The sequence below is a fragment of the Xenopus laevis genome, chromosome 5S (assembly GCF_017654675.1).
Source record: "Xenopus laevis strain J_2021 chromosome 5S, Xenopus_laevis_v10.1, whole genome shotgun sequence".
In the NCBI taxonomy this organism is placed as follows: Eukaryota; Metazoa; Chordata; class Amphibia; order Anura; family Pipidae; genus Xenopus; species Xenopus laevis.
Window position 1 is genome coordinate 140,043,276 of NC_054380.1, and position 12,765 is coordinate 140,056,040.

Genomic DNA, 12,765 nt, shown 5'->3' on the forward strand with positions numbered 1-12,765 from the left:
GTGATATTGCCCTACACATGAGCCCAGTGTATAGTTTATGTGCCATATGTTAGGAAATGTAGGGGGGAAGCCGGGTACCCAAAAAAATGTTACCCTCTTTTGCAGCCCATTACTCTGAAAAAGGAAAACTATTTTTTGAGGACGTCCTATCTACTCCATTGCACTTCCCTGGTCTGAGCTGGTGAAGTCAAGTCTGGCGCAAGAGCTAACGTTCAGTGAAATGAATTTGCGTAGTTACGCCCATTCGCCAGGGTGAAAATTCAAGTATGCAGTAGCAAAAATGAAGTAGCAGTAGAGCCTAACTCCTTTGCGAAATCATGCCAGTGCCCGTTAGTAAATTGGTGAAGTGCCAAATTTATGTCACACTGGCGAATTTTCACCTCCATTAGTCACTTCAACCTTTAGTAAATTTCCCTCGCCAGTTCTGAGAGTTAAATAGTCCCTGGCAACTTCCAGCAGCCCCTCTGGTATTTCTAGGGTTGCCACCCAGCCTAGTAAACCCACCCGGTATAACACCTGCCAGGGCCGGGGCCGGTATTACAAATTTACCGGCAATGTAGCTGCCAGTAGTTTGTAATACCTTTTACAAAATCCCCTGCCTGCCAATGAAAACTTACATTTTCGTCGGCTTCGGGCGGTGGCCCCGCCCCTTTTCTGACGCTACTCCACATGGCTCCGCCCCTTTTGCGATGTCCTTCACCGGCCACGCCCCTTTTGCGTCACGCCTGGCCCTTTCTTTTCCACCCCCCCCCCTCCCAATCACTTGGTTGTCTGCCAGTGCCGCCGTTCAGGGCAGGGAGCCAATAGAAATCACTCATCCCATTGCTCGACACGCCCCGCCTGGCAGTAGTTCAGAGAGCAAAACTCTTGCTTTCATTCGCAGTGAGTGTGAGAATGTGAGACTGTTATGGCTCCGGATCCCACTCAATCGTTTCTACCGCGGGACGCGAATAATTCCAGCAGCACCGACCCCACTCTGCTCGCCGACCCACGTGGGGAAGATGAGGAGCTGGTTATTACTTGCCCGGTGCTGCCCGGTGGATCCGCTCACTATACAGCCCGGGACAGGACCCAGGAGCCGGTAAGTGGGACTCACCTGCCTGACCCACATCCCTGTGTCCTTTCTCTTCCACTGTCCTACCGACCCCACCGCTGTGCCCGCGACCCCCGTGTTCCCTGTGTCAGTCACATGTGCTGCGCTGCTGCTGCTTCCAACTGTCAGTGTAATTCTAGTGGGGGCACAAGTCACACAGAGGCTGATGGGTCAGTGAGCAGTGTCTGACTGGGACACTAGGGGCCCACCCAAAAACCTTGAACCAGGGGCCCACCAAAAAAACCTTAGACCAGGGCCCCCCCCCAAAGAACCCTTAGACCAGGGGCCCACCCAAAAACCTTGAACCAGGGGCCCACCCAAAAACCTTGAACCAGGGGCCCACCCAAAAACCTTGAACCAGGGGCCCACCCAAAAACCTTGAACCAGGGGCCCACCCAAAAACCTTGAACCAGGGGCCCACCCAAAAACCTTAGACCAGGGGCCCACCAAAGAACCTTTAGACCAGGTGCCCACTCACAAACCTTGAACCAGGTCCCCCCCACAGAACCCTTAGACCAGGGGCCCACCAAAAACAGTACTATTATTCTTACTCCCCTCACTGAACCTCTATTCTCGTGGTCTGTTTTCTTAACATACTGTAATCTATTATTCCACCTATTTTAGCCTCTTTTCTCATAGAAATAGGGAATAGCCATGAAATAGGCCAAATGTTTGAAACAGGAGGCCCCACTGACATCTGGGCCCACCGGGAGTTTTCCTGATATCCCTGTGGGCCAGTCTGACACTGTCAGTGAGGATGTCAGTCACGTGACTGTGGGCACCTGTATTCATACTGTAAGGACATCTGTTATTCTGGGTTTACTCTGCATCACTTGTTCATTAATGTGAGGTGTTTGACACCAGCAGGGCCGCCATTAGAAATCACGGCCCCGTACAACAACATTTTTGGGGCCCCCTGGGCCACACCCACACCCCACCCCATATCCTGCCCACTCCACATCACAGTTAAAAGACACACAGACATCAGCTCCTAAAAAATTAACCCCCCCCCACACACACACTAGTTATAAAAAGCTATTGATGGTCAGGGCCCCCTTATAAGTTCAAAAAAATTAAAAATCTTTTTTAATTTAAAAAAAAAATAAAAAAACATTGGTGGCAAGGGCGCCTTAGAAGTTAAAAAAAATTTGGGGCCCCCCAAAAAAATTTTTTTTTTTTAAAAAAAAAACATTTTTAAAAAAAAAATTGGGACCCCAAAAAAAATTAAAAAAATCATTTTTTTAATTAAAAAAAAAAACTGGTGGCAAGGGGCCCCCTTACAAGTAAAAAAAAAATTGGGGCCCCAAATTTTTTTTAAAAAAAAAAAAACATTGGTGGCAGGGGCCTATAGAATATTAAAATAATACATTGGTGGCCAGGGGATTAAAAAAAAAAAAAACACTAACTGGTGTTCAGTAGAATTGAACTTGTGGCTTCAGGACTTTAATTTCGGCTCCTTTTGTGACTTCGGGTCTTTTCGCCAATTCGGCTTTCGGCACTTCCGCATTCTACAACGTGGGAAATGGCCGCACGGCTTGGGCGCTCGTAAGGGGGGCCCGGCTCTTTCAAAAATGCAGCACTGCCGGGCCCCCCTTCAGGCCTAGGACACTTGTCCCCCCCCTGATGGCGGCCCTGGACACCAGCCGCTAAATGAATCATCGTCTCTCTGGCTGCTCTGAAGGAAGTCGCACTGGGGACAAAAAGATCTTCTGCAAATCGGGTGATCATAAGAAATCTGTAACGTGACTGGCGGACATCGCCTTGTCTCCAATTGTACTGGGAATGGAAATAGCCAACAGTTGGGGAAATACTCACCACTGTATCACTGCCCAAAACAATCCAGTAGGGGATACAGGTAAAGGGATCAGCACTAGCCCACAGTATTTGTGGCACTCACTCATTTGCCAACAAACTCACCACCCACCTCTCATTCTGCCTTCAACTGACTTGATATTGCTTTATACATAGTTATATATATGAGTGTGTGTATATAGGTCTATATGTGTATATATGTGACCTGGGCTTCACTCGGAGGGCTTCAACTTGATCTGTTTCCCCTTCTAGCCCTCCCCTAGATTTATCAACAGATCACTTTATACACAGGGCCAAGGCCACCATCAGGGGGGCACTCCTGTACTGGACTCTGGCCTAAAGGGGGAGACCGCTGTGCTCAGCGCTGGATTTCACTTTTGGGCGCCCCTAGGCCGCGCGGTCCTAGCGCCCACCTTCCCAGCGCGCCGGCGAAAAAACGCCGGCGCAGCTGGTGCAGTTGAACGGCGGCTGGGCGGCATGCCGCCCCTATTTCTTTGCCGCCCTAGGCCCGGGCCTATGCGGCCTTGCCGCAAATCCGGGCCTGGCTGTGCTGCACTTTTTGAAATAGCCGGGCCCCCCTTGACCGCACCAAACTCATCCCAAAGCACTGAAGTGCCAAATAGCCGAATCCCAAAGCCACAAAAGACCCAAAGTTGAAGTCCTGAAGCTGCGAAAATACCAGAAGCCAAAGTTCAAAGTTCAAGTACTTAAAGGAGAAATCAACCTGTTCTGAAAAAACCCCGTACCCCCTCAACCCAGGTAGACCCCCCCTCCCTCCTGACGAACTACCCCCCCCCCCCCCGCAGGCAGATGCCCCATTCTCCATACTTACCCCTCAGCGCAGATTCTTCCATCAAAGTTCCACGCGTCCATCTTCCGGCTCCTCTGTAATCTGACTGAGACATCGGTATTTCTGCGCATGAGCAGTTGGAGCAGTTTGCCGGATACACGGAAATTGCCGATCTCTCAGTCAACTTACCGAGGAGCCGGAAGATGGACGCGTGGAACTTCGCTGGAAGAATTGTTGGGGTCCTATTCACTGGGTGCAAATCAGTAGTGGGGGGCACTGCCCATTAAGGGGTTTTTCTTGCAACTCATCAGACCAGACTTAATGGTGCTCACCGCACAGTTCCAAGACAAATTAATTGGTGTGAGTAGTTTTGTGACTATGGGTAAATCACACTCAATTTTGAGCCCATTTAATGAGATGTTTATAAGGTTAATAGACAATGAAAGTCAAGTTGACTGGGTGCCAGTGTGTTACAAGGCGATTGCTCTAAGGGGCCCAGTAAAATGTAACACTTTTATACCCGGAGGAGTTCCCAGGCAGACAATATGTGGCCCCGGGGGTGCTTAGAGAGGGCCCAATATGGTGATTGCAGGGGTCCCCAAGCACTTTCAGGAGCAGGGCGTATAATTGATATTTGGGGCAGCCAGATCATGTGCCTATGGGGCAAATACCCACTACAATTAACTAGACTGAAACTGACCTTATTCCTTCTGTCTTGTCTGATCTACAGAACTGCACCACTGCCATTGGGCATCTGGGAACCACTGGTAACCATGGCAACGGCTGCTTGTGGCACTGGATCCTGAAGGTGAGTGTAACAGCTGGGCCTGGAGAATGGGCAAAGGATAGAGTGGGTAGAGAGAGATATAGATAGATGGATGGATGGATGGATGGATGGAAGATAGATAGATAGATAGTTGATAGATAGATAAAGAGATGGATAATAGATGATAGCTTAATAGATAAAGATTGATGGATAAATATATAGATAGATGATAGATTTATAGATAGATAGATAGATAGATGAGAGATAGATGGTAGATTAATAGATATATAGAGAGAGATTGATAGATAGATAGATAGTTGAGAGATTGAGAGATATATAGATGATAGATCATAGATAGATAATAGATAGATAGATAGATAGATAATAGATAGATAGATAGATAGATGATAGATAGATAGACAGATAGACAGATAGACAGATAGATAGATAGATAGATAGATAGATAATAGATAGATAGATAGATAATAGATAGATAGATAGATAGATGATAGATGATAGATAGATAGACAGATAGACAGATAGATAGATAGATAGATAGATAGATGAATAGATAGAGATTGATAAATAGAGATAGATGATATATACTGTAGATAGATAGATAAATAGATAGATAGATAGATAGATAGATAGATAGATAGATAATAGATAAATAGTTGATAGATAAAGAGATAGATGATAGATAGATACTGTAGATAGATAGATGATAGATATATGATAGATATATAGATAGATAGATGGATAGATGGATGGATGGATGGATAGATAGATAGAGAGATAGATACAGATGGATAGACAGACAGAAATATATTTGCCCTTAGGTATTTCCCCCATATCTTATCATAAGATTCATTCTCTGTATCCCACCTCTTTTCACTGATTCTCCTTCTTTCCATTTCCAGCACAAATGGTGGCTGATTATCACAGCGATTGTTGGCATTATTATTATTATTATTGGTCTTGTTTTCCTCATCAAAAAAGCAGGTGAGGAACTCCATCATGTTGTATCATGTAAAACAGTACAATAGTAACAAAATACCAGCAGCTGAAGTGGCATCTAGTGGCCGTGGGTCAGACAGTCGTGTGGTGGTGCCGGAGCTTGGGCACGTGGCTTATATTTACTGTTGGTCAGACCCATGAATGGCCAAATTACACTGAAATAACAGGGGCGCCCAGTTTGGAAAGGGGTGAGGTCCATTTAACAAAATAAAATATAAATGAATACCTTCTGTGTTTCCAAGTCATACTGGCATTTGTGCTGTGTGGACTGAGCAAGGGGATGGTGTTGCTGAACTATGTCATTGTCCAAGGCCTGCCATCTTGCTCTGCAATTCTAGGGTCTGTCGGGCCCCGGCCTTCTCCCTCATACTGTGCCCCTCAGCACTTGCCCAGGGTTCCCTTCCACCCTAAATTCCCAAGATCACTCTTACTCACTGGTGTACATACTTTCCCCTACTAAATCAGAGGCCCCGCCCCTGAGGAACAGTGCTTGTTTTAGATAGTTTGTTGGCCTTTTGGGGCAAAGGAAAACAACTAAACCAGGCCCTTGTTAACTGCTCCAGGGCTGTATCCCTTAGCAACCACTCAGCAGTTACCTTTGGGCACTATATATGTATAACTGTATTTATATAGTTCTACTAAACTATAGTACAACATGGGCTGTACCATTTTACAGTATAGAAAAGTACCCACAGGGAGGGCAATTATTGTAATAAATTAAATAAAAGAATATAAATATAGAGATCAATGTGGTAGACACACATTAGGAATGAAACACTGCCCTGTAGAGCTTACAATCTAACTGGGTGGATAACATACAGGCACAAATGGGAGGGCAAAAGTGCACAAGTTTGGGTTATTGGCCCTTAAGTGCCAGGACTGAACTGGACTAGATAATTAGAGTATAAAAAAGTAGCAATAACATTCAATTTGTAGCCTAACAGAGAATTTGTTTTTAGATGGGGTCAGTGACCCCCATTTGAAAGCTGGAAAGAGTCAGAAGAAGAAGGCAAAAAAAATGTAAACCAATTGAAAAGTTGCTTAGAATTAGCCATTCTATAACATACTAAAAGTTAATTTAAAGGTGAAGCTGATATACAGTACAATAACACTCCCCAGACACAACTAGGCATATGTTTATGAAGGGGTCTTTTATATATTTATTATATTTATATATTTATTTTCCCTGCTTTATGCTCATAACCCTGATAATCAAGGGAGGAATTCTACTGAGCCGCCCAACACTGGAGGGACCCTAATCTGGCAGAACTGCAGCGGAATCCAACTAAATATCTCGACTGTAGAGGTTTCCTGGGAAGAGGCCAATAGCAACTGCACAAAGTATAGAGGACAACTAATAGACAAGTCCGAGGTAACGTATCCCATAATGTGCACTTACCTGGAGCTACAAATCTGCCCTGCGCTCCTTTAACACCAGCCTCTTCCAAGCCAAACAAACTTACTTTACTTCACTCATTAACTCCCTTTCTAAAAAAACAGCATGACTTTTCTCCACCTTTAACCCTCTCCTTTCCCCTTCTCCACCCCCTCCATGCACATCTGTCTCTGCTCAAGATATTGCTGAGCACTTCAAAAACAAAATTGACACTATCAGAAGGGACATTCCACTACTCAACCCCCCTAGACTTCCACCACCCTCCCTCCACACTCCCCAGTCTCTCCTGTGCTCCTTCACCCTTGTCACTGATGAGGAATCTCAAAGCTTCTGGCCTCTTCTCACCTTACCACCTGCCCGCTTGATCCAATTCCCTCAAAACTTCTCCGCAATACCAATCCTTGTCTAATCAAAGCCTTAACTCACCTATTTAATCTTTCCCTCTCAACTGGACTGTTTCCTTCTCAACTAAAACATGCTCTTGATCCCTCCAATCTTGACAACCTCCGTCCTATCTCTCTGCTACCTTTCATCTCTAAACTACTTGAGCGCCTAGTCTACAACCGACTAACCTCATTCCTCTCTGACAATAACCTGCTGGACCCCCTACAATCTGGTTTTAAGCCACAACACTCCACGGAAACTGCCCTGACTCGACTAACTAATGACCTTTTAACCGCTAAAGCCAACAATCATTTCTCACTACTAATACTGCTTGACCTCTCAGCCGCATTTGACACTGTAGATCACCCTCTCCTCCTCCAGTCCCTCCAGTCACTTGGCCTTCGTGACACAGCCCTGTCTTGGTTCTCTTCTTACATCACCAATCGTTCCTTCAGTGTCTCCTACAATGGAGTATCATCTTCTCCCCTACCTCTTTCTGTTGGAGTTCCTCAAGGCTCTGTCCTGGGTCCATTACTATTCTCCCTCTATACTTCCTCCCTTGGCAAATTAATAAATTCATATGGTTTCCACTACCACCTCTATGCTGACGATACTCAGATCTATCTCTCATCTCCTGATCTCAACCCAGAACTCCTAACTCGCGTCTCCTCCTGCCTGTCCGCTATCTCTACCTGGATGTCGCAACGCTACCTTAAATTAAACCTCTCTAAAACTGAAATGGTTCTCTTTCCTCCAATTAACACCAGTAGCATCCCCGAAGTATCCATCATAGTTAACAATTCCACTATCACCCCCTCTTCCCAGGCCCGGTGCCTTGGGGTTATCCTAGATTCTGCCCTGTCATTCACTCCTCATATCCAGTCACTTATTAAATCTTGTCACTTCCACCTAAGGAACATATCCAAAATACCATCATTTATCACCCAAGATGCTGCCAAAATTCTTATTCACTCTCTCATCATATCGCGTCTAGACTACTGTAACTCTCTTTTAATTGGCCTCCCCCTCCAGAGACTGTCAGCTCTCCAGTCCATAATGAACACTGCTGCGAGGCTCATACACCTCAGCAACCGCTCCTCCTCTGCCTCGCCATTCTGTCAATCCCTGCACTGGCTTCCGTTACCTTTCAGAATCAAATTCAAATTAATGACACTGACTTTCAAAGCACTTCACAACTCTGCTCACCCTACATCTCTGAACTCATCTCTATATACTCACCCACTCGCTTACTACTCTCCTCTACTGACCTGCTACTCAACTCTTCTCTCATTACCTCCTCACATGCTCACATTCAAGACTTTGCAAGGGCTGCTCCCCTCCTCTGGATCGCTCTCCCACGGTCTGTCCGACTTTCTCCCAACCTTTCTGCTTTTTGCCCACTCCCACACCTTGTGTATTACTCCCTTCCCTTTAGACTGTATGCCTATGCATAGGGCCTTCCTCACCTCTTTGTACCTGTATTGATTGTGATGTTTGTTACTCCATATATTCTATATATGTAATTCATGTGATGTAGTTGTATAATCACATTTACTTTACAGTGCTACACAATATGTTGGCACTATATAAATACATGATAATAATAATAATAATACCTGTGTTTATAACAGGCAGGTACAGAAACTTGCCATAAACTTGTTCTTTATTGTATTTTCACTGGCAGATGCCAAGACATCAATTCCTTTTGGTTGAAGGGGCTGTTCTGTATCCGGGGGAATCCTATAGGATTTCTGTATAGAGTTGGCTTGTGTATATTGAGGATCAATGGTCTCTAATAGATCTTATAATAATAAAGGGATTCATGGTTCCCTGCTGGGTTGGGAAGCTTTATTTCCCGTCTTGACAATCTGCTTTGTGTTACAGATCGATAATGACTGTATAGGATCGTATGAGGATTTCTGGATCAAGCAAGAGAACACTCAGTCGTGAGTTGTTTTATCATTATCTTTCCAGTCCAGGCTGAGTGAAATCAGATTTTATTAGACAACATTTCAACATCTGAAATAAATAGCAAGTTGAGTTGAGACGGCAGCGGAAAAGCCAATACGTGATTGGTCCAAGCTTCTGCTTATACCCATGTGACTCCACTGCTGATATTGATGCCTATATAATCTTACATATCCATCATGTGACCATTGTTAGACCAATCAGCATCAGATGTGCTGGAAATTCTATTTGTATAATTACACTGCGGGGTTCTTATTGGCTGTACTACCCCCTGCAGAATGGGGAAACATATTAAGGTGTTTGTGTATTTTTATTCCAGAGAGAAGTGTGAGGTTTACAACATGAACTATCCAAACTTGACATTACATTGTGATTCCCGGAGGAGATACATTTGCAGGTAAGTGGATTTTACTGATCAATATAAATCACAGAGGAGAGGAAGAATGAGGCATAAAGTGATCAAAGCCTGTTCCAGCCCATCTTCCCAGCATGCTCAGTGCTCCTTTAGTCCATGTGGATAAATCCAGATGAATCCCAATGAAAACAGGTTATTAGGGAGGGAGGTTCTAGTTACCCAATGGTAGTGGGTGGAGGAAGGGTTGGTGGATTTATTGCCGTATCACGCACGGTTAATTCCAGTGTTTCAATTTATTTCAGCAAATCCTGATTAAATGGCGGCACATTGATCCTGGCACTACATCCATTGCCTTAAGGACTCTCTCTCTTTTCCGCTTTCTCTGGATATTAAATCTGCGTCACTGTTGGAAATGGAATGAGACAAGGCAGAGTATAGAGGGTCTGAGCAGTGAGCGCAACTACAAAGTCTTCCCCAGTGCCAGTGTTTCCTGTCTCAGGTCCTTGTGTGATTTGTTCCCAGAGTAATGACAAGTTGTACGTTAAACACTCAAACATTTTCTCCTTTTCAACCCCATCCACGTAATTGATACCAGTGGTTCTGCTTTGTCTGAGTCTGTTTCTCGCCACATATTCAGTGTAACCGTTTCTAACAGCAACTCCCAGATATTGGTCAATTGGTGCACCCACGGGTCTGTCTTGTGCAATGTCTCTCCTCTTTTCTTCCCCTATCCCCTCATTGCTCCTCCATTCCTGCCCCAATCTCTAACACTAACATCACACAGTGCCTTGGCCATAGAATCCTGGACATCTGCTCATAATTCCCAACAATCCCTACTGATCCTTACGTTCAGTTACTGGCCACACAATCAGCGCTGCCAGGCTTTCCCACTCTATTCTCAAACCTCCTTAGGAATCATTTTTTAGAGGAAACACAAAACTTTTTCCCCTCCCCATTGTGTTTCTCTTTGTCTTCAATTCCTCATAGATTGTAAGCTCTTCAGGGCAATATATTGAAACTGATAGCACTTACATGTTTGTTCTCCCTGTCTAATTTATAATAACCGTATACCTGTCTGTGTCGATGCTTTGCAGGGTCGGACTGGGGGGCCTGGGGCCCACCGGGACTGCTGTCCAGGGCCCCCCAGCCCCTGCCTCCCCTTGCTGCTGCACCAGCGGCGCGCTCCCCTTTGGCGTTGTCCCATGCCGGCGCGCATGCGCAGACGGCACCCGTGCCGACGAGAATGCGCAGACAGCGCATCGCGCCGGCTACGTTTTTTTTTTTTTTTAACTATTACGATTGGGGGTCTGGCCCGGCGGGGCCCCTTGAAGGTCGGGGCCCACCGGGTATTTTCCCGGTGTCCCGCCGGGCCAGTCCGACACTGATGCTTTGTACAGCCCATTGCCTCTTCTGGTGCTAAATAAATACATTTATTCTTTCACTTTTTTGTGATTCAGAGGATGAATATAATATAAAAGAAATACTCAACAGGGACCACCATTTTTTCCATATCTGCTCTGCCTTCCTAGGACACATCAGAAAAACAATTGCAGTTATCAGTGATTTTATACAAAGATGAGCCCCCAAATACTGGTAAACTCTCATCTCCCAACTGAGGGATAAAGGATATAGAGGTGCAGGCAGGTCCGGGCTGGCAATCTGTGGGTTCAGGCAAATGCCAGAGGTCCCATAGAAAGTCCCTATTTAGTGGGCTGGTGGGGGCTGATTGGGCCTCTGTGTACCTGAGATGCCAGGGACTATTTTAATTCTCAGTCCGGACCTGGGTGCAGGTTCCTCTAGGGCTGGGCTTGTTCATCCCGGGATCTCTGGATCACATCCAGTTGGGTCACCAACCAAAGAGAAAGATCCTCCCCTAACCAAACACTATATTAAAGTGTGGTAGAAAGTGGTCATACGCTTATGGGCCAATAATACAAATATGTAAATAAATGGACACAGTAAACAGGGGAATAAACAAGTGTAGGGACTTAAAGTCATAGGGAGGTACTTAATCTAAGGGTCCCTACACTTACGTAGACTGCCAAGCTTATTTGCACCCCGGGTCATGGGCCAATTTCCATTAAGGTTCATACTCCCCAAACCTGCCTGAACAGAAGTGAACAAAAACCCCAATAATAAATCCGTCAGCCTATGGCCTCCGACTCCCTGAAGCCCAGATCTCCTGGTGTGAGGGGATGGGACTTGCTGTTGGTCAGGAGCTCCTGGTCACAACCGAAAACCCTCAGCCAATCACTCTCGTATGTTGCTCTGGTATTTTATTTATTTATGTAGGAGTCCATGTGAGCTTCCAATAAATCTCCCCTCTTGTGTGATTGCTGTTTCTGAAGACTTTTTACAGAGCGTTTGAGAGACAAGTGTAACAGACCAGAACATCTCAAGTTCATCCTTGATGTGAAAGATGTATTGGAAGTCCACAGACTCCTGCACAGAACTCTGACCCTGCAGCAATTATTCCAGCCTTTTTGCTCAGTATTACCATTAAAGTTCACTTAGTGATCACCATCAAAGTGATGTACAAGTCTGGTGTAAGGCATCACGGCTCCATTCTGGAGATAACAGTTTACCTTTTGGATGTTAAAAGGACCCACATGTGCACTGGTGGTGAATGGTCTCTGTGCTGTGATGAAGCGACACAAATACAAACTCTCTGCTGAAAGCTTTACAGGTTGAGTCTTTAGTTCTACAGACAACACATTAGCCTCAGATATACACAGTAAGGGTTAAAGGGATCCTGTCATCGGAAAACATGTTTTTTTCAAAACACATCAGTTAATAGTGCTGCTCCAGCAGAATTCTGCACTGAAATCCATTTCTCAAGAGAGCAAACAGATTGTTTTATATTCAATTTTGAAATCTGACATGGGGCTAGACATTTTGTCAATTTCCCAGCTGCCCCTGGTCATGTGACTTGTGCCTGCACTTTAGGAGAGAAATGCTTTCTGGCAGGCTGCTGTTTTTCCTTCTCAATGTAACTGAATGTGTCTCAGTGGGACCTGGATTTTACTATTGAGTGCTGTTCTTAGATCTACCAGGCAGCTGTTATCTTGTGTTAGGGAGCTGTTATCTTGTGTTAGGGAGCTGCTATCTGGTTACCTTCCCATTGTTCTGTTGTTTGGCTGCTGGGGGAGGGAGGGGGGTGATATCACTCCAACTTGCAGTAAAG

The 12,765-nt window shown here is 45.3% G+C and overlaps 1 protein-coding gene across 1 annotated transcript; it reads left to right on the forward strand.

The window, feature by feature from the left end:
* The first annotated feature begins 773 nt into the window (after window positions 1-773).
* Window positions 774-11,022, forward strand: LOC108718309. The gene is made up of 7 exons (XM_018266047.2): window positions 774-1,081; window positions 4,426-4,503; window positions 5,382-5,463; window positions 6,696-6,850; window positions 9,143-9,204; window positions 9,546-9,623; window positions 9,884-11,022. Exons 1-7 carry the CDS (start codon window positions 908-910, stop codon window positions 9,891-9,893), a joined length of 639 nt encoding a protein of 212 aa, XP_018121536.1. The 5' UTR covers window positions 774-907; the 3' UTR covers window positions 9,894-11,022.
* The last annotated feature ends 1,743 nt before the right edge of the window (window positions 11,023-12,765 follow it).